This window comes from Vitis riparia, chromosome 7 (genome assembly GCF_004353265.1).
Source record: "Vitis riparia cultivar Riparia Gloire de Montpellier isolate 1030 chromosome 7, EGFV_Vit.rip_1.0, whole genome shotgun sequence".
NCBI classification, from domain to species: Eukaryota; Viridiplantae; Streptophyta; class Magnoliopsida; order Vitales; family Vitaceae; genus Vitis; species Vitis riparia.
Window position 1 is genome coordinate 28173305 of NC_048437.1, and position 24854 is coordinate 28198158.

Genomic DNA, 24854 nt, shown 5'->3' on the forward strand with positions numbered 1-24854 from the left:
CCAAACACAAGAATAAAACAAAATCATAGAAAAGTTATCGAACATTTTAATTTTAAAGAGAATATAATATGTATATTGAACCTAAATCCTACAAACTTCAGTTATTATGAAAATTAGCAATTTAATATGGTATCAAAACCTTGACAGCAGGTCATATTTTTGATATTTTTGAGTCGTCTCTTCACAATTTGCATATTTGTTTTTCCTCTTACTCAATTTGCAATTGTTTGATCTTTTCCCAATTTGCCTACTTTGCAGCTTTTTCCCTATGTTTTTCTTCTCCAACTTGGACTGTGTATCTCTCCATGATTTCTCTTCTTCCCCAATTTATTGTTCTTTGTCTATGAATCTCTCTCCAAATTTGCTCAATTTGCAGTTTTTTATCTATGTAACTTTCCCTTAACTTGCAGTATGTACAAGTATGGACCCTTCCACACATATTTAACTCAAATCCTGCAAGTTTAAGTTTTTTTTTTTAAATAATATTACTAAAAGTAAAAAAAATAAATACAACTATTGCGTATTATTAACTCATATGTCACTCCACTTGAAAGTTGAAACCATAAAAAAGGCAAGCGGGATGGCTCTCACTATTTCTCATATATAGTTTTTACATGCCCACCATTGTCTTACAACTTTTTCATCCATAACCTAAGATATTTACAAATTCTCTCTACTAAAAATAGCTTTTTATCATATAAATCAATTAAGAAGGTATATCATAATATTGTCAAGAAAATGGTTACATATTCTATTTCATGCTAGCCCATGACAAAAAATACAGTTCAAACACCAAAAAAATATATAACGTAAATATGATCGATCAGTGAAGTAGTGAAGCCATAAAATCAAAGAACAAAACACCCACCGCATTATTCTTCTACGTTTGGATGTTGGAAGAGAATCCATGGTGGCAGAAGATTGAACCTGTAGGGAAGGTAGGAACTGGAAAATATAAAAGATCAATAACAGTAAGAGAATACCTTAGAAGGTTGTTTTATACCCACAGAGGAAGTTGAGAGGGATAGCTCTGTTGATTTTCTAGGTCTCTAGGTAGATAATTTAGGAGAGTATCCACTGGCCCACTCTGAAAGTTAATTAGCGGGTTATTTGCCAGAAAATATAAATATCTTTAAAAATTTTTTTTATAAAAAGTCAAATTGTGATTATATATGCAATTTCCAAAAAAATATTTTCTATATTATTTATCCTTTTAATTAAATATTTTTAAATTTTAAATTCTAAATTCACACAAATTCATTCATTTCGTTTTGATTTTTTCTTTAAGCAAATTATTTTTACTATTATTAGTCTAATAAAAGACTTATGATTGGCTAAATTGATGCTATAGAAGTGTTAGTACACCGGGAAATTGGTCTTCAATTTTGATTAATACTAATCATTCTCTTGTGGGATGATGTTCATATATATTTTATTTATTTATTATTTTATTAAAATTGGATAATTAAATTAAGGAACCTAATAGTAAAGAAATTTTACATCATATGTGATAACTGTTTTTTAAAATGTTTTTCTACTTTTCATAATAAAAAACAAGAAAACACGTTTAATAATAATAATAATAATAATAGTAAATTGTTTTTTATTTTTTATTTTTAAAAATAAAAAATATGATTTTTTAAATAATATAATTTAATTATTTTTTAAAAATAAAGCATAAAATATAAAAATTATTTTTTAAAATATCAAAAACAAACTAAGCAAATTTTTGTTCTATATGACAATAAAGAATAGTTCTCACTCATAAATTGTTTCTTAGAGTTATTTTAAAAAATAGTTATTAAACAGGTTTTAATTAAAATTTAGAAAATTTTAACGGATGTACTAGAAACATCTAAAATTTAAATTTTTTTAATGAAAAAATATGTTAATATAGAATACATTTGTCATGGCTTTTAAAGCTTTTAAATGACCTTTTTGTCCTTGAAGTTCATTCATCCAAACAACAAACTTTTAATATCAAACCATTTTTTGAAATTTTGTTTCGAAAATAGTTTTGTTTTTTTTTAATGATATATTTTCAATTTTTTGAAGTATCTTAAACAATAGAAAATATAGAGAAAACTTTAATTCTGTAGCATAAGTGTATAACACCTTTATAAAAAATAAAAGAAAACTATTTTTCATATTTAAATTTTAAAATAAAATTCCGTTCATTAAAATAATTGAAAAAAAAAAACCCTTGAAAAATGCTCCAAATATCTCCTAACCTCCCCACCGCATTATGAATATGTTTTCAGTTAGATAAATAGAAAATTAAAATTAAAATAAAAAACCTGAAAACATTTAAAGTATGCATGTCCCAATTTTGATCTGCACCCATGACTTATTTCATTCCATATCCCATGTCATTTATTTATGATTTAAAAAAAAAAATATATATATATATATATATATATATATATATATATATATATATATGGATTTTTTTAACGCAAATACATAATTGTTAGATGAATCTAGAAAAATGTAACAGCATGGTGGGCATTTGGTCTAGTGGTATGATTCTCGCTTTGGGTGCGAGAGGTCCCGAGTTCGATTCTCGGAATGCCCCCTTTTTAATGGAAATTCGTTTTAATTTAGATTTTCTTTAGAAATTTTTGGATTCACTTGAGTTACTTAAAATCGTTCAAAAATCATCAAGGAATTTTGGCTTTGTTTGGGAAGTATATTCAAAATAAGTTTTAAAATAAAATTAATTGGTTAAAAGGGTTGAAATAACCTTTATATTTATGAATTTAACCTTTGATATATATATATATATATATATTTCATAAATAGTAACCGATTTGACTATTTTAAGTATTTACATGTATATTTTTTTTATTAAAAAAAATGTTTTTACAAGAAAAAATGAGATTATTTTTGACAAAATGTGACCAAAAAAATGATAGACGAAAATTGTTTTACGATGTTTTGTAAAACAAAAATCTATTTGAAAACTCGTGAAATGTTATTAACCTATTTTCTATATTTTTTAGGTTATATTTGATTTATGGAAAGTACTAAAAAAATATATTAAATAAAATTATTTTTTATCATAGGTTTAATTATGGAAAAATATAAATAAAAATCAAATATAATTAAAATTATTTAATCTTATTCTAACAAAGAAAAATAAGTTAAATAAATTTTAGAAAACATATAAAAATAATTTATTAATTTTGAATTTATTTTTTATTTTCTTACATTTTTTTTCTTTTATTTTATTTCCCTCAAATTTTTTGAAACCAAATATAGCCTGAAAATATGTACCAATATAAAAAATCACTTAAAATAAATAAAGAATAAAATTACCAATTCTATTATTAAACAAGACCTTTATTTTCATTTCTTATTGTATATTTGCTTTTAAATAAATAAAGAATAATATGATAAAAAAGAAATAATTACTTTTCGAACATAAAGAAAAATATCAAATTTATTGCTTTTTATGTAAAATTAATGAATTTGAATTAGAAAATTTAGAATTTCTTCGTGTTCTTTCACTCGTCTTGATATTTTTTGTCGCTCATGATGTAAAACATGGTTATATTTTCATTTAATTTTAGATTTGCGTCTTTTATTGCAATTATTTTACAACATTGACCATTTTTTGTACATTTTAGAATTAAATTGAAACATTTATTTTTAACGGCTTAATTCTGAAAAAATCAACATTGTATACGAAACGACATCGTTTTGATGCATTTTCATTTGCCTGTAAGGAAAGGCAGAGAACGGAGACAGAAGGTGAGATCAGCTCAGAGTTCCTCACAAAATCTGTGTTAGCTGTTTACCTGTTCAGGTCAGTTTCCAAATCAAGAAATCGAAAATTTTTGAGAATTCCGAGGCTTTCTATTTTTTATACTTTACTAAATTTAATGAATATGTTGCGTTGTTGGAGGTTGAATCATCTGGTTGGGGTGTTTGTTTGTATGGAAAGAACTGGTCGTGAAGAAATTGTAGATTTATTGAGAAATGCATCTTTTTTTTATTTTGATTGTTTTGATGTTATTTTGAAATTGATAATTTTATAGGTTTTTGAGTTTTTCCTGCTTTGCACTTTGGTCGCCAATTTACAGAATCCTATAGAGTGAGTTTTGAAATTTTTGAAAGAGATATAGGTTTTGAAGATTGGTGTTGGAGTTGTCTCTGAATTTTGGGAGAGAAAGGAGTGGCTACTGAGCAGTTGGTTTATGTGTGGAGTTCAAAATGAAAGGAAAATATAGAATAAGTTAAGAGTTCAAAATGTCTGTACTCCAATCCATCTCCATTTTTATTCCTCTTTTTGTGTGGAGGATGAAGAATTTAGGTTTTTATTTTTTCAATAATCATCAATATATTTCATTTTCCTTCTCATTCTGCATGACAATCAAAAGAGAATTTCAGAGTCCTTCATTTTCTTTTCCCTCTTTCCATGGTACTTTTTGAGATCAAAATGGATGATAATATTTTTTTTCCAATGATACATCCATTATGAAGAGCTCTTTGTTTATGGCCAACTATGATTTTTTTCCCCAATTAGTACCAACCACATCATGCCACCATCACACCATTACTACTACATCAATTCCACTACTACCTTTTTCCTCATGTTCCCCATTCAGGTTTATGCTTCAGCCACTTTATTTGTATATGCATGAGAGTGTGTGTGTGTAGAACCCATAGACATTCCTTGCAGCCATCTCAATCCAAGATATTGTGCATTGAGTGACTTACCAAAGAAATATATACCTGTTGCACTCAATGCAATTAAAAGTGAAACAGCACAAGGAGAAGGACTGGTGAAGCAAATAATTCCACCACTATCATGTATGTTGTTTCCCTTTAAATCATAGATATCCCTATTGTGAGCATCTTGATGCAATGTGTATTGCATTAAATGGAAATACGAGCAGAATAAAACAGGAAGAAAGCAAATGCTGGAGCTCATGTTTGGGTAACTGGCAATCATATCGGAGACTACTGAAATAAAATCTGTGAAAATTCCATCAAAAATCAAAATTCATCTATAACCCTTTTTCAGTTTTTTTTTTTTTTTTTTGATAGGCACTTTTTAAGAAAAATGTCAAATTCGCTCTTTCAGGATCTCAACAATTTGGAGGGTTCCACTACACCTATGGACATTATGAAAGTGGAAAGGTAGTCCTGAAGAAAGCTTTACCCTTTGGTAAATAAGCAGTTCCTCTCCTTTTGTAGAAATTTGGGAGTTTCTCTAGAAGGGAATGAGAATTTATGTTCTGAAAATCCTAATGCAGAATGAAGCATGAAAGGGTCCCATGATCTCAAATAATTTTAGGAATAAGGATGGGAAGATCCAAAAGATAATTAGCAATGTCATCTATGAAAGAGCAGGAAAAGAGGCTGACAGTGACGATGATGGTTGGTCTTTGGCAAAAGGTTTCTGAATGAAGATGCAAATTATATCATGGAATGTTAGAGGTCTTCATGATCCAGATAAAGGGAAAGTGATTAAATCCTGTTTACTTGCTAAGAATCCAAGTTTGGTTTGCTTATGTGAAACAAAAACCAGTTCTATGACTCTCAGGATGATTAGGAGGCTGGGAATTGGTTGGACTTTAGGGTGGGGTTCTTTGGATGCTAGGGGGACAGCAGAAGGAATTTTTTTATTATGGGACTAGAGAGTTTTGAAATGCCTCAATATGGAGGTAGGGGCTTATTGCATTTACTGTTGATTCAAGAATGATAGTTTTTCCTAGATGTTCACATGGATTTATCGCCCATTCAGGGGTGGAGAGGAGAGATGTGGGAGGAGTTGGCTGCAACCGGAGGCCTATGGGACAAGCCTTGGTGTTTTCGAGGGATTTTAATGTGATTTATTTTCTAAGCTACAACAGAAATGACAGTCCATGTTAGGATAAAACCCTTAAAAGTATGACATGATGTAATAAATTTAGAAGTTATTATTTAAATGATATTCCAGTTTTACTTTTATCTATCTTTATTTCATGCATTGTACTTTGTGAGTATTCTTGCCTAACATCTTTTGCATTGTACATGACTTAGGTGTATTAAGAATTGTACGAAAGATCCAAGTCATAGGTTCCTTGCAAGTAAATGACTTGGTCATAGTCGGTTCATACACTTAGGCAATCCATTGGAAGTTGTAGTGCATTACCTCATAATTGGAGGGATGAGTAGTCTTGGTCATCGGGATAGGTTTCCCATGGTAAGTGTACTAGTGTGTATGGTTACACAATAGGAGGATCTGTAACTCAAGGGTATTAGAGGTAGTCTTGAAAGGCTAATAGTTTTCACCTTGTTATACTGTGGACACCGGTTCATGGGGAGACTAAACGCAATGGATAGCAGGTCACGAATAAGAGCACTTAGTGTCTCATTATTATTTACATAGGGTATTGAAGTGCAATTGATTCTCTATAATGGGATGTTGAATTAACATTAGAATTGGATTCTGAGGGAGCCAACATTGTCCTATGGGTCTCGGTGGTCCTCGCTTGAGCTCATATACCTTGTTGGCACAGTTTATGAGAGTTGGATTGATTCTAAGTTCACTTTTGTGTATAAGAACGTTTTGATAATTACGCAAGATTGTACAGGGATAAGTGAATAAGGTTTCTAGATTAGGCTAATTGATTAATTAATAGACCCTGTTGAGTTAATTAATCAATTAGAACCTGTTTTGGGCTAGTTTAAGTAACTCAAGCCTTTCATGGGCTCAAGTCACTTAAGCTCATTGGGGAACCATATAAATATCCCCTTAGAGGTTAGGGTTTTCATGGTTTTTTCCATTATGTTGTCTTCCAGTTCCAAAAAGAGAGAGTCATGGCCTCCACCCTCTCTTCCCTCCATCAAACGTGTGCCAAGATCAAGGAAGAGTCATCAGGCGGAAGATCGTGGGTCTACAAGACTTCTGAAAACATCGATTTGGTTCTTCAACACTTAAAGTTTAAGGTTTGGGAACATCTAAACCTAAAGGTTAGTACTTTAACCCTAAAGATCATTTTTTTTGAAAAATTGGTATTGCTTTCATTACTTAGATCTAAGATGCCAACAATCCATTGATCATGAATTAAGGAATTTTCTAAATTCATTGTGGAGGTTGAGCTGGTGGATCCACCTTTATTAGGAGGTGGTTACTTGGAGAAGAGGTCAGGATGGCCTTTCCATATCTCATCTGGACTGCTTTCTCTTTTTTGGAGATTGAGAGGAATATTTAATCTTTGTTTCCTAGCACATTCTGCCATGGCCTGTATTAGATTATTTGCCCCTTTTACTGGATTATGGGCGGATTAGAAAAGGAAAGATGCCATTCAAATTTGAAAATATGTGATGAAACCTGAAAGTGGACAGTTTTAGGGAGTTGATCAAATCTTGGTAGCAAAATTGTGAGATTTGGGCAATCATAATTATGTGGTTGCCAAAAAATTTAAAATCCTTGAAAAAGGACATTAAAAAAATGGAGCAATGAGGTATTTGGCAATGTGTCTTTTTGGAGAGAGCTGACCTTGCACAAAATAAGAAGATGGTACATTAAAGAAAGTGAAGAGTTTTTGTTCAAAGAATGATAATGAGAACCAAAGACTGGTCATGGAAGAATTTAACAATTTAGCCATTATGGAAGAAATTTGTGGAAACAGAATTTAAGGCCTTGTAGCTTAAGGAAGAGGACCAAAACATGAAAATTTTCTATCAAATGGCTAATGCTTATGGAAGAGGAAACTCTATTATCATAATTAAGGTGAATGGGAAGTGGTTGATTGAGGAAGAAGACTTACAGGGTGAGATTTCTTCTTCCTCCTTTTTTGGGTCTCTGTTTGAGAATCCCCAGATTAGAAGACCTGATGTAGGAGTGCTTTCTTTTGAGGCAGTGGAGGTGATGTTCAGAATAGGGGTAAGTAAAGTGCTTGGGGCTGATGGTTTCTTTACATCCTTTTGGCAATCCTGTTGATCGACTGTGGGATGGGAGATGACAAAGTTCTCAAGGAATTCCACTTAAATGTGTCTTTCTGTCTCAGTCCCAATGCTACTTTCCTTATTCCTAAAAAGGTTGGAGCAAAAGGTATCAAAGATTTCACACTGATAAGTCTAATTAGGGGATTTTTATAAACTTCTTGCTAGAGTCTTAGTGAATAGATTGAAAAAGGTGATTGGCAAGGTAGCATTTAGGTTACCAAAATGCTTTTGTGAGGGGATGGTTGATGGGAGGAGTGAAGACAAATTTTAGATACAGTATTGATCTCTCTAATGAGGCTATAGACCAAGGAAAGAATGCTCTAAGGTGAGCATACTGAGCAAGCTCAATATAAGAAAAACCTATGTACATGTGAATGGGAACTTTTTCCTTTCAACCATGGAAAATATGGGTTTTGGGGGAAAAAATTGTTGAAATAGATGCTATTTTATACGTCTAGAGTGCAAATTTGGTTTTGATCAATAATACAAAGTTTTTCTAGTGCTTTAGGGGATTACGAAAGGGGAACTCTCTTTTCCTTTATCCTTTTGTTCTTGTTATGAAAGTTCTCAAGCCTGAAAATCAATCTTCAAGAGAATGAATTGATCCTTGTTGTCAAGGTACTGGAGGGCATGCTTGGTTGGTTGTTTGCCCTCTACATATCTTGGATTGCCTTTGGGAGCATCTCATAGATATTGTATATGTGGGATTCAATGGAAGAAAGATTAGAAAAGAGATCAGCCTCTAGGAGAGGCACTACTTATCAAATTGGGGAATATTTCATCAAGAGCACCCTTTCATTCTTCCAGTTCACTTTATGTCTTTATTTTTAGTTCCCAGAAAAAGTGAGGTTAGACGGGAAAAAATTCGAAGAGATTTCTTATGAGGAAATCATTTGAAGGGAAAGAATATGCACTCTTGTGAATTTGGCAACGATCTGCAAGGATAAAAGAATGGAAGATTGAGAATTAGGAGGCTGAATCATTTGAATTAAGTTCTACTAAGCAAATAATTCTGGAGATATGCTCATGAGCATGATAGCTTGTCGAGGAGAATCATCCATGGAAAGTGTCGAGAGGTGGATGGAGGTTGATGCATTACAGAGGTGAGAGAGACCATTTAGTGTGGGGATATGGAAAGAAATTAGGAGATGCTTGGCAGAATTCAGCCTTAAAACTTCAATTTTGGTCAAGAATGATAGATAGACTAAATTCTGGTTGGATAACTGGGTCAGGGAGTGATCCTCGAAAGAAACTTTTCTCATGTTTTTAAGCCTAATCCTTACATTTTCAAAGAAACTTCCATGATTGAGAAATACAGGAAGTATGTCAGCTTTTGGAGCTTATATATCCTGTGAGAGTTCAAGCAGCAGAGGATTCTTTTTTCTTTTTTTTCTCTGGAAAGAGAAAAACAAAGGGAGATTCCTAGTGAAATGCTTTTATTCTTCCTTATGTGCCGAGGAGAGGATTTTGTTTCCTAGACAAGAAGTTTGAAGTTTTGGTATCCCTGAGAAAACCAAGGGAGATTCCAAGTGAAATCCTTTTATTCTTCCTTATGTGCTGAGGTGAGCATTTTGTTTCCCACACAAGTAGTTTGAGGTTTTGGTACCCCTTTGAGAACCTCCTTTTTCTTTTTCTTTTTCTTTTTTTTTTTTGTTGTGGAGAACAGTGTTAGGGAAAATCATAATCAGAAATATGCACCTAAGGAGGGAGCATGCGTGTTAACAAGTGCAACCTTTGTGGTGAACCTAGTAAGTAATCAGCCTAGCATATCCAAAGTCACTGCAGTAGATCCAAAACAGTAGTGGGATATGTTTCTGGCTATTTTTGGACTGCAATGAGTATTTTCTTTCTCAGTTGAAGATCTTTTGTTCAGTTAAAATTTTTGAAAGGTTTGACAAGTGGCAAAAGAAGGTGTGGTGATTGGCTCCTTTATGTTTATTTTAGTGTATCCAGAGAAAGTGAAATGATCAAAATTTTAATGTTGAAGAACACTCAAATGAAAGCTATAGTAGACCTTCATTAAATCCTGTTGGAAATTATCTAAAGTCCTGTTGGAAATGATATTGATAGTCCAAACTGTCAATAGCTAGTTTAGGTCTGCTGGTTTTTAGGGAGATTTATGCTCTTTTTTTGGTGTACATAGGGTGTCCCCACTTTTTTTGGGTGAGTTTTGTCATAGTTTATGTTTGCCTACCAAAAAAAGAAGGAAAACTTTTGTCTATGGTATTTGTATGCCATTGTTAGGGCCTCCTCCTAAATAGAAATCTATTGATAATTAAGTAAGAACTTATATTGTTTAGAACGACAGACAAAGATGACTTTCTTATTTGTTTCTGTTAAGCTTTTGTGAAGGTCAAGTGGTCTATTATGTATTGGCAATTTCATGAGTTCTTTGTAGAGTCTTGTGTAAGGCTAAGTGTGCTTGTGTTGCTTGCCTCAAAAGCTCTACCCAAGTATGGGGCCTGATTTTAGAAGAATTTTGATGGTTACCCAAGATGCAGGCCCTAAGGGTTGATTAGTTAGCGGAGTTCATTGAAGAAGCTAAAGTGTTCAAAAACAATTATCCAAAATTAGTTTTTGAGAATAGTTCTTAACAATTCTCAGTTGTTTTCAAGATCAGAATTTTGTTCAGAAATTCAAATATGGAAACCAGTTTTCTTGAACTATGTTCTGTGAAGGCATTGTGCACTTACGTATAATGTAAAACTTTCTAGCCTATTTTCTGTGTTTTCAATTGTTTCTTATAACACACCATAAAAACACCTAAATTTGTTCTTGAAAATCATCTTGTTTTCAGAACAAATTTAAAAAAAGAAAAAAGAAAGCTTTTATCCCAATTTTACCAAACATTTTTTTGAAGTTGGAAAATTAATTTTTATTCTAGAGAACAAAAAACTGTTATTAGAACGGTTTCCAAACAAGCCCCAAGTTTTGTTTGCTTGCTTAGCTTGGTTAATTTGTCATACTGCATTTAATTTGTCCTTTTACTGTATTTCCTTTGTTAGTTAAGAGTAGCTTAGTGTTCAAAATGGTGTAGGCAAAGGTTTTGATCCTAGGTAGTGCCCTTGGAAGCATAAAAGTATGCTTTTTCTGATACTTCACCTGGTTTGGTAGACCCGGCTTACAGGGGGATCAACCCAAACCTAGATCGAGAGCAGAAGCACCAAGTCTACCCAATCCAGTGGGGCCCAGTTACCTCAATTCTCAGACTAGACACTGTTCTTTTGTCCATTTTATAGCTCTTGGACTAGCTATCAGGACATTTGTTATTTGGTTGTTGTACGGTTGACCGTTCTTTTGTTGGATAGAGCCTTGAGTATTCTGTTCTATAGTCATTGGAAGGCTATTTAACTTGCTGCTTTTGGGGTGTTTCACTATCTTTTGAGCCAAAACTTGCTGGGAAACTTGAGCAAGAGTCTCAAACTTTTTGGGAGTAAAAATAACTCTACATTAACCAAGTTTATTGTGTGACAGATTGTTGGGTAAGGAACTCCCTTCTTGCATTAAACGTGGATTGATTACTATTGAGAAGGAGATTAAAAGGCTAAAGCTGGAAGAAGCTTCGACGAGCTATTCATCAACTAAGAGGCGAAAAGATGGTTGGAAAGCCTTGAATGGTTGTGATGCCTTTAGAGGTAACATTTATTTTTTATATGCCATTTATTTGTGTTAAAGGTTTTGGTTGAAACACCAAGTGAAATGAAAGTGAATCAAGCGATTCCCTCAGTTATACTGAGAGAGTTTGAAGTCTACTGTTGTTGATAGGTTTTTACCAAGCATTAGGAGCCAAGTAAATGTTGTAACAGCATCGGGAACTATTATTTGATCCAGAAGTGATGTAGACTCAAGGCCTAATGCTTCTAAAAAAGTGTTATTGTAATATCTAAAGAACCTTCAGATGGATTGATTCTGTACATCTAATTTGCATTCAAGAGTGTCAGGTCCTTGCTTTTTGGATATGCAAAAATCAAGACTAGGAAAAAGTATAGCATGTCATTAGTTGGACATTCCTTATTATGGAGCCAAGAGGTCAGGCTTTCTGGCCAAGTAAGGATAGTTAGTTGAGCCCTTACAAATTACTTGACGTTGTATCTCCTTCCACCACGACCACCATACAACATCTTCCCCAGTAACCATACTCCCCAAGTACAATTCGTCACTTTCCTGGATTTAATTTTCATGTTTACTGTTTTTTTTTAATAAGACGCTTGCTGTTCTGAATTCTTGCTTCATTCTTTGTAGAATAAAAAGATCGATCTTATTGACAATTTGCTTGTTGCAGTATTACACTTGACTTCTGAAGGTGGGCCAGTGGGAAAGATGATGGCGCAGGAGAGCAAGAAGAAATCCTGGATCACTGCCGAATCCTCCTTGAAACCTTCACCAGTTGACAAGAAAACTCTGGTGTCTTTGAAGCCTAGCTCTAACATTATGAAAAAGTCTTCAAGTCACATTGTCAAAAATGCAGAAGCTGGATTGGAGATTGACGGAGGAAATGAGGATGAGAAGAATATTGGAGGGAGCAACAAAAGAGAGAGTGATGAAAGAGGCAAAAATGATTGAAGGGCTGAGGAAAACATTGGTGGAATTATATTCATGTGCAACTCAAAAACTAAACCAGATTGTTTCTGCTATCAAATCATGGGTCTCCCGCTGAACAGGCTAAAGCTTGTGATGGGCATCAAACCTGGTCTGAAGCTTTTTCTTTATGATTTTGATCTCAAGCTTATGTATGGTATCTATGAGGCATCTTCTTCTGGTGGAATAAAACTTGAACCAACTGCTTTTAATGGAGCCTTTCCTGTTCAGGTCCATCCCTTATTTGTCTCCTCTTGCTTTCTTCTGGCTTTGATTGTTTGGCATATTGGAGCAGTTCGTGTTGTGTGCTCTTAACAATTCCTCACTCTGCAGGTGTGATTCAAGGTTCACAGGGACTGCCTTCCACTACCTGAAAGTGTTTTTAGGAAAGCAATCCTGGACAACTACAACGAAAAACAGAAGTTCAAAACTGAGCTAACCGTCCAGCAAGTGAGAAACACGTTTTCTTTGCCACTTTTAAAGTTTCTAAAAAAAATCATGGTTTCCTCGTAATATTTGATTTGACGATGTCGCATGACTCACATCATGGTCCTTTCAGGTAGAAAAACTCTTGGAGCTATTTCAGCCTGTCCCAAATGAACATTCTTTCTTTCAGGAACATCTGCTTGCTCCAGTCCTCCAAACCCCACCTGCGGCAGCTATACTAGCAGGGGAAGCACAGACGGGACAATTCCTTAGAGAACACTACAATGGTGGAGGACCCATAGGAGTCTTTGTCCAGCTTTTCCACAGGATCAGCATATGTACATTCCTGCTGCCACTCTAGATCCTTACAGAATTGGTTACGGAATGGAGGCACCTTCGAGGCATCCTTTCCCTGTAAATGACGGTACAGTAGGTGTGCAGAATGAGGATGCTCATCTTGATCGGCTCTTTCTCAGTGAAAGGGAGCATCAAGCTCAGGGTCTCGGCTTTCCACCAGATTTACCCCCCTCTGCAACAACCCCAACACAAACTTATACTGCTTTACACTGTTACAGAAAAGACCAATGTCAGGGTGATCATAGCATTACCTCCTCGCCTGATCCATACCCAGGACTACCTAGGACGGTGGCGACCCCTTCAGAATCCTACTCTTTCATTACAAGGAGATAAACTTGTGTAACGGATTCCTATCTCTTCGGGAGTAACACAAGCATTTTTTCACGAAGTGGGTTTCCCAATAAACCAAAAAGATTATAAGCAGCCAGTGCTTCCCCTGTTCCTTCAGGTTATAATCAGAAAAGCGACAATCTGGGGGATCAACCAGACGATCAGAAAAGTCATCATGGGGACCAGTCTGAACATGCATACATACCACTATACCAGTTTCATGTCGATATTCCTTTGCTGGTCCTCCTTTTACTTACAGCTGAGCAGTGACTATTCTTTTCCTCATGTGCCTCTTTCCACATATCGAGCCACGGATGAATCCAAACTGCAAAAGGAAAGTGAGCAATGTCCCACCTCCAACGGGCAAAAAATTTAAGACTGGTTTGTGAAGATTCTCACACTGCTGGAACAGTTGATAAAAACTGTATTTTGTAAATTAGACATTTAATTTTGACAATATCACATAAAGATGAATTGTATATCCCCTGTTGTACCCAGTGGGACCATCAATTCTGAGAAATATATTTAATCTTCCCCATGCTATATTGCTGCTATCACCATGCATTCAACGGTTGAAAACAATTCAGGCAGTACCTCATAGAATGCAAGAAGCAGAAACTGAAAATAGATTCCCCTCCCAACTCCCCAACTCCCTCACAGGAAAACATAAAACACAACATCAATTAATCAAGTCAAGTTCCATCCAATTAACTTCAGTACAGAGTTACATGCCAAAAATATGTTTTATAATCTTGACTCAGGTGCACCTGCTTTAAATTGGTTCACAATTGTACATTTCAAACAGAGAGCAAATCCCCTGTTTTCAAAGTTTAGGAAACTAGCTCCCTTTCTAGAAGAAGCTAGATTAGTTTTAGAGGTATTCGGTGATATCAAAACCTAACAGAATCATACAAAACTATGCTCTCAGTTCAGCAAAAGCTCTTCATGCCCGTCACTAACTGAATAACTTGCAAAGATCTAAGGCTGAAGTTGCCTCCGGTGGTGTCTCTGGTTTCATCTGGCTGCCTGTAAGAACAGTATTATTGTGAGAAATCATATATGAATACCACTGACAGTACAAATACGAGAAAAAGGTGGTAATCATGATGCATAACACACTTAGCAGAGATTAGACAAGGAATAAAACCATTATCTATGGCATTCACTAGACAAAAGGAAAAGGTGTTGTTCAGTTGGTATTCTCGAATATGACTAAATATCTTCTCACAGGATTTCCAGATGAGATATCTATAAGAACAATTCCCCAGCCAAGACCAAAGCACGCTCTTAAAATCGCTTAACTACAGCATTATAGAGTTCTTTCTAGAGTCTCCCTTTGCTTGTTCAGATACAGAAGCAAACCTTACCAGTTTAATACTAATGATTGGCCTCAGGAGCTTGGGCATTGATGTTGAAACTGTCAAAACCTCCACTTGTTGGTCCAGCTGGATTGGCATGATACATTGGTTGTGTCATCATAGAGGGGGCACCACTAGAAGTAGGTGTTGATGTGCTCCCAGGAACTGCTGGTGGGATATTCATTGTTGGAGGCCTTGGAAGACTATTTAATGGGGGCATAGGCAAGGAAGGAGCACCTGGTGGAGCCATCATAGATGGCATGCCTGGAGCAGGCATATAACCTGCCAAAACCGACAGATTCCTTACATATAATACATTATAACTGAAACATGATAGGTTGTGTATTTGGGCAGAGTGTACTACAGTTATTTAAGGGCACAAAACAAGCCTCCAGATTTAAGTTTCCTGTCATTGAAACAATCAGAGAACATATAATACACTGTCAAACTAAGTGGTTACATTTGTGAAATATATAACAAACATTATGATTTCACTTTTTCTGGTCAAGTCATTCTGGAAGTGGATTTCCCTGAATTTGTCCAAAGGTATTAGAAATCAGAAAATATGGGAGGCAAAATCACCTGGAGGAGTCTCCAGTAACCATGATCAATATATGGTACTATGCAATTCATCACTTTCTTAAGATGTAATATATCCTGTGACATTTTCACTTCTACCCCTTTGGGCATTTCAAACATGGAAGGATTCAAACTGAAGCAGGTAAACCAACCAGTACCGATAACTGAATGCATTCTAATTTTTTACTCTACGTGGTGTTATGGACTAAATAATTACCCATTCACACTAGAACATAAACTGAATTTTGGGCTGAGAATCATCGTCAGTAAAGAATAACAAAAACAATGGGCAAAAGAGACCACTTGCAACACAGGACAGAAAAACCTGCATGTTTACATGCAAATGCATATAAACATTTGCATGCTCACAATAACTAGGAGGAAATTTACCACTTAAATAGGGTCTTAAAGGAGAAGAAAAAGCACCCATAAACATCAAAATTTACCTGGTGCACCAGGAACTGGTCTTGGCAGAACAGGAGGCCTCATCCCTGGGATGAGTGGTGAATTCATAGGTAAAGGCGCACTCCCTGCAACCGGCATTCCAGGTGTCGGCAGAACAGGAAGACGAGGCCTTGGAGGATTTCCTGGGAAAGAAACTAGATGTTGGTTGTAAGCAGCACCAACTTGCTGGAATGCTGCAGTTTGCCCAAGATGTTCCTTGATCCTTTGGTCAATCAAACTTTGGGTTTGTTGCTCCTCAAATTGCTGATAATAGGATCTGACATTTGCCTGGAATACAAACAGTCAGGACATCAGTAACCAAAAATTCGCAGCATCCACTACAATTAAGAAACACCAACAGGAGTGTCCATAGAGATATACCTTGTGCTTGTAACCTGCATTATGCTGCTTTCTAACAGATGGCTGAAATGACACAAAAAGAAGAAAAGAAGGTAGTCAACAATATGGCAGACAGCAATACTGGAGTGCTTCTGATGGACAAAGAACTATAATGGCTTACTACAAAAAGAAACCAAAAAGAAAAAGGATAAAAAAGGTCATGAGAGGTCAAAATAATATGTTTGTTTTACAGAAATTTGTTCACATGGATTCAAGGTTCATTAGTGTATTAGTTTGGGTTGGGAATTTTGCACTAAAGATAACTAGTTTGAGGCTACTTCACTACCACCAGATCTTATACTAACATGTTTGAATTGAAAACACAAAAATAGAAGCTAAGGTAAATATGTAGCTTTGGATTTGGTAAAGTAATGGCAAAATTAATAATTAAAGTTTATGTTACAAAAAAAGGTCTAAAAAATGCAAGGTAGTTTAGAATATCGTTTTTTCAATGGTTTCCACTTTCCAATTTTATTAGACTTCCTATTTTCTTTTATCAGGGTTTATACTTACAAAGAAAATTATTTTTCATAACCCTAACAAGGGGGACATACCAAGAGAAAAAAAAATTATTTTCTCATAACTTCACCATTGATCCTAAACTCTTGAAATCAAGATTTTAACCAGAAAATCTTCAAACTTGTTGGGAAGGAAATGTAGAGGTCAAGAATTTGGGCCACCACTCCTCAATACAGTTTTGAGGTGATCCACCAAAGAGCGTGGGAGGGTGCTACATCACAGATTTGAAGAATATGTTTTGATACTGGTCGGTATAAGAATTGCGGTAAGAAGCATCCATGCTAGGTAAAACTATGCATGATTCTTTCGGGTTTAGAGGATTTTTATTGTGGTTGATAGCCCCTTGTTTTTGCATCTACAAAGGTTGAGACAATCTTTGTAAGTGATTTTCCATGTATATCTAATGTTGTATGCATGATTGGATACTTTTTGACTAATCAAGACCCAAATAAATTCACACAAAACTAATCTAAAAGGCATAATTGAATAAAACCAACACCCTTCCTTCCCCTTTTCCTCCTCCTAAGTAGTTTCTATGCATCAAGAATATAACCTCACAAGGCCTACGGAATTCGAATTCAATTTTAGTTTCTAATAGACTTGCATATACAGCTGATATGGAACTTGATTTGGGCCCTTGTTTCTAATTTTGAAACCCAATTAATTCCATGCAAACAAACACAAAATCAAAGTAATTTGTGCATAAATAGCTTTTCTGCAAATGCAGTAACTATATGCCTAAGCCCTAAGCCTGCAAAATATGATACAGTCTTTACGCAAGTCCCAAAAATAGGAACCTAGTACCCAACCCCCAAAGAAAGGTAACATAAACTAGAAAAAATGAGGCAATATTCAGTATTGAATATAAAGAACACTGTCTTTAGATCCTCAATCCTTAGTCCTTACTTTCTTCCAACCAAAAGGGAAGGAAAAACGCTGGGAAATTGTAAAAAACTATAATGCAAAGAAAAACTAAAAAGAACATGCAATAGGTCCATAAAATCCTGAACTTCAGATTCAAGACAGTTATTCCAAAAGGGATTAAGAAAGATGTGAATTAATAAGTACTAGATATATACAGTTCTATACATCTGCTAGGTAATAAACAACAAAGTAAAAATAGATAGGGGCTGAAATGAAGATGTAGCTTACAGAATCATGCGTCAAGTAGGTATCACAGTAATCACAGTAATACCTGAAATGTTAAACAAGAACAACACAATCAAAAAACAAGAAAAAACGCAATCAATGTAAACTTTCAGAATCGATGGAAAACATATGGATTGTACCGGGGCATGGTTGTCTACACCCAACGTGAAAGGCCTGCAAAAACGTCCAATTTCAACGAAATTAAACAAAACAATTACGAATTCCTAGTTTAACTTTTGCCGTCAACAACATCAATTTTGTCCAAAATCATCGACTGTCCATTTGGTTGCCGAGAAAATTGATGAAAAACAAAAGAAAAATAAATAAATATTTGAATGCTGTGTGTTGTGTGTTGTGTTGTTTTTAGGTTTTAGGCAAACCAAGGATCGCTTAAACGATGAAAATGCTATATTCAAAAACTTGCTTCTCCCTTTCCTGCATTTTCTGTGCAACCAAACAGCACGCAGGAAAAAGAAAAAGAAAAACCATAATAAAATGCGTAGAAACTTATGAACTTACGATGGCTCGAATCGAAACTGAATACGGATCAAAGAAACCCTAGTTAGAGAGAAGGTCTACGAAACTTGAGTGGGACACCCCGTTAATCCTTCATTCTTTACTCTCCAGGCGCCACAACTGATGTAAATTCTAGGACCTTGGTCTCATAATCGAACGGCCAAAATCGCTGCACGGGTCCTTTCGATCAACCGCTGATAAAATAAATTTTTGGCTGCGTTCTATCTTTTTTTGTAATAAGGAAATGGATTCTACTTAAACTTTATAATTTAAAGACCTTTCAAAAATATTCTCCAACCCTAAACTATTTTTAAAAGCATCTCGCGATATTAATTATAAAACTTTTTAAAAATTAATTTTAAAAGTGTTCCTAATTTTTAAATATATATATATATATATAAAACATTTTTAATAATTTGAAAGGTTTGTTGTTATTGAATGTAATACTATTTTTCAATTTTAAAAGTGTTTATAATTTTTATGTTGTTTTTATAGATTATGTCAATTGTTATAATTCTCTCACAATTATTTCACACAATTTTAAATGACTCGCATTTAACCCACTATTATGTTATTAGAGATTTTTTCTCATAATCAATATCAAATCACCTTGTATGCAAACACAATGTTATCGTTGTCGCGTGGGATTGTGAAAGAACATTCGCTTAAAGTATCGCATCAAGGTTAATCGTTTGTTCTAATATCATTTTTTTTATAACATTTTTTTTATTTATGTGAATACTGTTTGTTATAATCTAAAGACAACCACGTAACAGATTTGGGATGATTTAACCCATTCTAATCCATCTTTCTTATTTATATATATTTTTCTCGTTATTGCCAAAAAAAAATGTAAAAAAGTTACAAGTAGGGTGGGATAGGGAAGGTGTAGGAAATTCTCTACATATCCTTATCCTGTTTAACCTTTTTTTACTTTAATTTTTTTTTTTTTTTACTTTTGGATTTTTAAATCATTTAAAAAATAAATAAATTTTATAAATGAATAGATATTATAAATATTTATAATTTATATTTAAGAAAAATAATATTTTATATATATATTAAATATTGGAAAGTGAAAAAAATATCAATTAAAGTATTTTTATTTAATATTATATATAATCGGGTATGAGGTAGTGCAAAAGAGCATAAAGTCAAACTCAAACCCATCTCAAGTTTTAAAAATTTTCCCAAACTTACTCGACCCCACTTATATTTATATTAAATTCGTCAAATAGGTCATTACGACTTTAAAATGTATTTATATGATATAATGTTATGAACTTCTTTCTTATATTTAAAATATTATAATGAATTTTTTTATCCGATTTGAATATCTTGATTTTATCTTAACGAAGTGAACACATTTTAACGAGACTATTGTGATTTTTTATATTAAATATGAAAATAAGTTTTTGATATTATATATGTACTATATACATCATTTTGAATATATGAAGGTGCAAAGATAAACTTATATGATATAGAGCAAATCATTTCATGTTTATAATTATAAAGTGTTTTTTAAATTGGTTAATATTATTTATGCTAATCAATATATTATTTATCAAGTGGAATGATTTTTAATTAAAAAAAAAAAATATATATATATATATATATAGTTGTTTTGGAAGGGGTTTTATTTTATTTTACTTCCATTTTATTTTTTTATTTTTAAAAGGGTTAAAATTAAAAGAAAAGTACCCAAACGACGTCGTTTGGTTTAGTTTCCAACGACATCGTTGGCGTTTACCGCTAAACAACGAACGCCGAAGGCGCAAGTTAGCAAACCGGACTATTGTGCGCTACCAATTCCTCGGAGAACAGCAAAGATGGAGAGCGGATCGGAGAAATCTTCACTTTCAGGTTCTCTTCATATTTTATCGCTAAAATAACTTTCTGTTTGGCCACTGAGAAAAGAAAAATGAATAAATCTTCAATTTTAAGATATATTTTGAGAGAAAAAAAAAAGAAATAAAGCAAACGCTCAACTGATAATGGTGATTAGACTCAATGGAGTGGAGGTCATTGTGTTGAATCCTAAATAACGTGAAATTTGAGTTTCAAAACTGTATCTTCTTTTATTTGCCTACAGTTTTATCAGCAATCAAACGAAACATGACATTCAAAAGGTTCTTAGGCTTTAAATATATTTGCAACTAGTCGCTAGATCCGAAAACTTGTTTCAATCTTTAACATTTGTTTGGTCGCTGAATAGTCGAGGAACAAGAAAAGTAAAGAGAAATTTGGAGTTTCATGTTAAGTTGTAGGTTGATTAGTCACATTTGCTTGGTGGTTTCTATTTTCTCGGATCATTAAAAAGAAAACATAGTTTGTTTCATGACGACGCCTCTTAAGCAACCAAACGGAACATTAAAGATTTTTGGTTTTTGTATCTATGTTCTATTCTGTTTAATAATCTGTATCCATGATTGTTTTTGTTCATTAGAGTGCAAATTTGAGTTCTGATAATTGAAATATTCAGGTTCTATGAAAGAGAATAGAAGTCCGAATTGGGCGTTGTCACCATCCAATGCTGTTTATCACTTTGGTGCTAGTGGAATTTCAGTTGCAACTGCAACTGCTATCACTCATCCTTTAGGTCGTTTCTCTTCTGTGATTTCAGTAGATTGATTTGATTTTGTATTTATCATCAATGAACAAATAAATTGGTGATGCCTTTGAAAGAAAATTGGAATTTCTTGCATATCTCAAACATCAAATCCTAAGTGAATTCTTGATGTGTGGATTATCACTATTGCTTCCAAACAATTGCTCAGTGTCAACTCAAGTTGCATAATCTTAAATCTTCCCTGGGCTTGCAATTCTTAGGTAGAGAAAGTCCTGAGAGTTACAGTATGAGGTTGCTGTGTAATACACAACATTTGCTAATGGCAAATGTATACCACATCCAGATTACCAAATGGGTACCACATCTAGCTTATCATGAATTTCAGTTTGTCTATTGTAAGTTGAATTAGGTTGGATGATGGCTAGTTACTCAAGCCACAACAGAGGACAAAGAGAGGTGTTAAACTTGTAAGATATTGAAAAATCTAATGAAGCCATATAAATTAGGCTTAGGTCTGTCAACCATCCAACCCCAAGAAAAATATTTCATATTTTTACCAGATTCACTTTGTGGTTGCAGCTTAGCATAATCTATCTAGAGTATTAATGGATAAGTACATTAGATCTGGAAGTTGGGGGTAGAATCAGGGTACTGACAGAAATTGGCATATCACATGATGATAAGGATTTGAAGCTGAAATGTACAGGTCATGATTCTTGATGAATAGGTTACCTGCTTGTTTATGCAATGTGAACTGGAAGTGAATCCTTAAACTTTCTTGAAGGAAATATTATAAGAATAAAGTACTGCAGGGAAAATTCCTACACCATTGGATCTATTGTTCTGTAATTTTTCTCTGCTTGATATGCAGATGTTCTTAAAGTTAGGTTGCAGATGCAACTTGTTGGTGGAAGAGGTCCCTTGAATGGAATGGTAACTTAATGAAGCTTTTTAATGTATCTTTTATTTTGATAATATGGTATCAAGTTGCAGTTAGTTTTCTCAAGTTTTGATGTGAACAGGGACAGATTTTTGTTGAAGTGGTGAAGAAAGAAGGACCTAAGTCTTTGTATCTGGGATTGATGCCAGCATTGACAAGGTCGGTTCTGTATGGAGGTCTCCGTTTAGGGTTGTATGAACCTTCAAAATATGTGTGCAAGTGGGCTTTTGGGTCAACTAATCTATTGCTTAAGATTGCATCTGGAGTATTCTCTGGTGCCCTAGCTACTGCGCTGACCAATCCAATGGAAGTTCTAAAGGTTACACTAGCATGTCAGGCTTTTTTGGTTTTTTCATCTTAAAACTGTCTTAGAAATCATATTTCTTTTTTCAGGTGCGCTTGCAGATGAAGTCAAACTCGAGAAGAGGAGCAATTGGTGAAATGTGTAAAATTATATCAGAAGAGGGAATAAAAGCTCTTTGGAAGGGAGTTGGCCCTGCTATGGTCAGGGCCGGTGCTTTGACTGCATCACAGCTAGCAACATATGATGAAACCAAGCAGGTCAAGTCCTAAGCATGCTATTTTCACTTTGAATATACAGAAGTAATTTCAATGATTTTTGAATGGTTTGCCTTTTTGTTGATTGGTAATCTAAAATGAGTCTCTTTTTGTTTTCCATTTCCTGTATGGATTCATTAAACTTTTCTTGACTTTAGTTTGATGCAGATTTTAATGAGGTGGACACCTCTTGAAGAAGGATTTCATCTGCATCTCATGTATAACTCCACTCCGAATTTCTTTTTCTTCTTTAGAGCTGTGACTGTTGCAAAACGAGCCTAGTAATTTGAGTGTTTTGAACCTGAACTTTTCATATCAATGACAGAAGTTGGTAGTCTGAAACACAAAAACCTTAGCCAATGACTGTTGACTTGACTTGACATTTGACATGGATGTGAAACAAATCTGTCATGTATGAAGTAGTGACAGGCCTTTGTATAACATTTTTATGCAACAACTATGTTATAGCATTTGCATTGTTATTTCCCAGGGACAATAGCTAACTGTATTTTTTTTAACTTATGAAGCTCAAGCACAGTTGCTGGAGGATTGAGTACCCTTATTACTGCACCCATGGACATGATTAAAACCCGTCTCATGTTGCAACGAGAATCTAAAGTAGCTGGGAGCTATAAAAATGGATTTCATTGCGCATACCAGGTATCACCTTTGTTTTTGTTATTCCTCTCTAAATTTCAACTTTAATGTTTACATTCACAGAATTATGTTTTGGTTATCACAGAGTTTTAATTCTCTCGTCATTTTTCTGATTTTTATTGAGGGGGTGTCCTATACTCCTATTTTAATATGGAAGGGAATAATGTACTTAGGATCAGTTTTAAAGAAGGGTTTAGCAGCCTAAATTGGTTGAGCGTTGGAACTGAAGCAATGTTTTGGCAGCACTTCTCTCCTTTAGCTCAATGATTGTTTTTGTCCTTTACATGGTCAATTTCTTTTGGCTAATCTGGTGGATTGAATGGACCATTTCATGACTGCACTGCAGCTGCAACCATGAACCTTATTCTGCTTTGCTTTCCTAACCATTACACATATGGGGTGGTATAAAATTTGATCCGTGTATTTGGATGATTGAATATTTGATGCACTTTTTCTTGGAAACTACTTTGTCTGCTTCTTTGCTACTTCTCCACTTCTTTCCTGTTGTTTCTATGGTCCGATTTGATAAAAGAATTTTTTCGCTATGCAAATGGCCACTGAATTAGGTCTTGCTGGCTATGTAATAGTTCATCTTTGGCAGAGCAGATTGGTTGTGTAATATTGCTGACGTTTTTTTCTTCACGTATTTGTCTTTCGTTTTCTTTCTTTTCCATGTGTGTGCACGCATGGGGAGGGGGGATGTGTTGTTTTGCACCAAATGTTAGTTACACTACCAAGACTGAAATTGGCCATATTCAGCACTTTAAGATATAGATAAAATGAAACTCTTAAGATTTATATGCCCACCTCGACTTATTGTATAATGTATTCGTACTGTTTTGTTTCAGGTAATACTTACTGAAGGCCCCAGGGCACTTTACAAAGGGTGAGCTCTTTTACATGCTAGTTATATGCCTTAAACGTTAATCATCTGGCACTAGTCCGCTTGGGCAGTTGGACAAACCGACAAACTAAATGAAAATAAGGAAACAGACTCAAAATTTGTGCAGATAATCTCCCTTCGCACTTGCTAACAACATCAAAATCTTTTGCAGGGGCTTTGCAACCTTTGCAAGATTGGGTCCGCAGACTACAATCACCTTTATCCTCCTGGAGAAGCTGAGAGAGTTTGCTGGACTGAATGCCATCTAGTCCATGAGATTGTGCATCTGCAACTATCCATGTCATTACATATACCTCTCTTATTTGAAGTCCGGGTTGAGAAAATTCGCCTGGTTATAATTTTCCCCTTCCATTTTTTGGGTGATTTGGATTGACATCTCTCACGAGGAGACCCAAAATTTAATGGGTTCTTCCTAAAAGGGTTTAGATAGCACCACCCATACTTAAGGGGCACCGTATTCTTTCTTCATCACCCCCACTTTTCTTCAGGGTGTAGCTGTATCCCATTCAGCGGAATTCTCGGCAATTGTTGTACCTGTTATGCTATTGTAGTTGTCATCAACCTAACAATAAAAAGATTTGTGACTTGTTAAAGGATTTGTGACTTTTTCGTTTCCGTCTTTTCTTT

The 24854-nt window shown here is 34.3% G+C and overlaps 3 protein-coding genes and 1 non-coding gene across 8 annotated transcripts; 3 read left to right on the forward strand and 1 right to left on the reverse strand.

Annotated features, from left to right (window-relative positions):
* The first annotated feature begins 890 nt into the window (after positions 1–890).
* On the forward strand, positions 891–14175 carry LOC117918241. The gene is made up of 6 exons (XM_034834747.1): positions 891–938; positions 3729–3808; positions 11416–11576; positions 12224–12750; positions 12853–12969; positions 13079–14175. Exons 1-4 carry the CDS (start codon positions 891–893, stop codon positions 12502–12504), a joined length of 570 nt encoding a protein of 189 aa, XP_034690638.1. The 3' UTR covers positions 12505–12750; positions 12853–12969; positions 13079–14175.
* On the forward strand, positions 2504–2575 carry TRNAP-UGG. The gene has a single exon. It is a non-coding gene; the product is annotated as a tRNA-Pro (tRNA).
* Positions 14176–14293: 118 nt separating the features above from the next.
* LOC117918685 (U1 small nuclear ribonucleoprotein C) lies at positions 14294–18709 on the reverse strand. The gene is made up of 7 exons (XM_034835513.1): positions 18600–18709; positions 18221–18254; positions 18084–18126; positions 16395–16436; positions 16016–16301; positions 15000–15272; positions 14294–14658 (listed from the first exon to the last, which is right to left on the reverse strand). Exons 2-6 carry the CDS (start codon positions 18226–18228, stop codon positions 15010–15012), a joined length of 642 nt encoding a protein of 213 aa, XP_034691404.1. The 5' UTR covers positions 18229–18254; positions 18600–18709; the 3' UTR covers positions 14294–14658; positions 15000–15009.
* A 1653-nt stretch (positions 18710–20362) lies between these two features.
* LOC117917481 (mitochondrial substrate carrier family protein ucpB) lies at positions 20363–24842 on the forward strand. 5 transcript variants are annotated; one of them, XM_034833777.1, is made up of 9 exons: positions 20363–20462; positions 21082–21198; positions 22040–22101; positions 22191–22427; positions 22502–22669; positions 22835–22884; positions 23194–23326; positions 24172–24209; positions 24379–24842. In XM_034833777.1, the coding sequence occupies exons 1-9, from the start codon at positions 20429–20431 to the stop codon at positions 24473–24475; spliced, it is 936 nt and encodes a 311-aa protein (XP_034689668.1). In that variant the 5' UTR covers positions 20363–20428; the 3' UTR covers positions 24476–24842. The 5 variants fall into 5 exon arrangements, with proteins under 5 accessions (XP_034689668.1, XP_034689669.1, XP_034689672.1 ...); XM_034833781.1 differs by lacking the exon at positions 20363–20462 and adding an exon at positions 21748–21874 and having other exon boundaries at positions 21120–21198; XM_034833780.1 differs by lacking the exons at positions 20363–20462; positions 21082–21198 and adding exons at positions 21212–21635; positions 21748–21874.
* Positions 24843–24854: the final 12 nt, after the last annotated feature.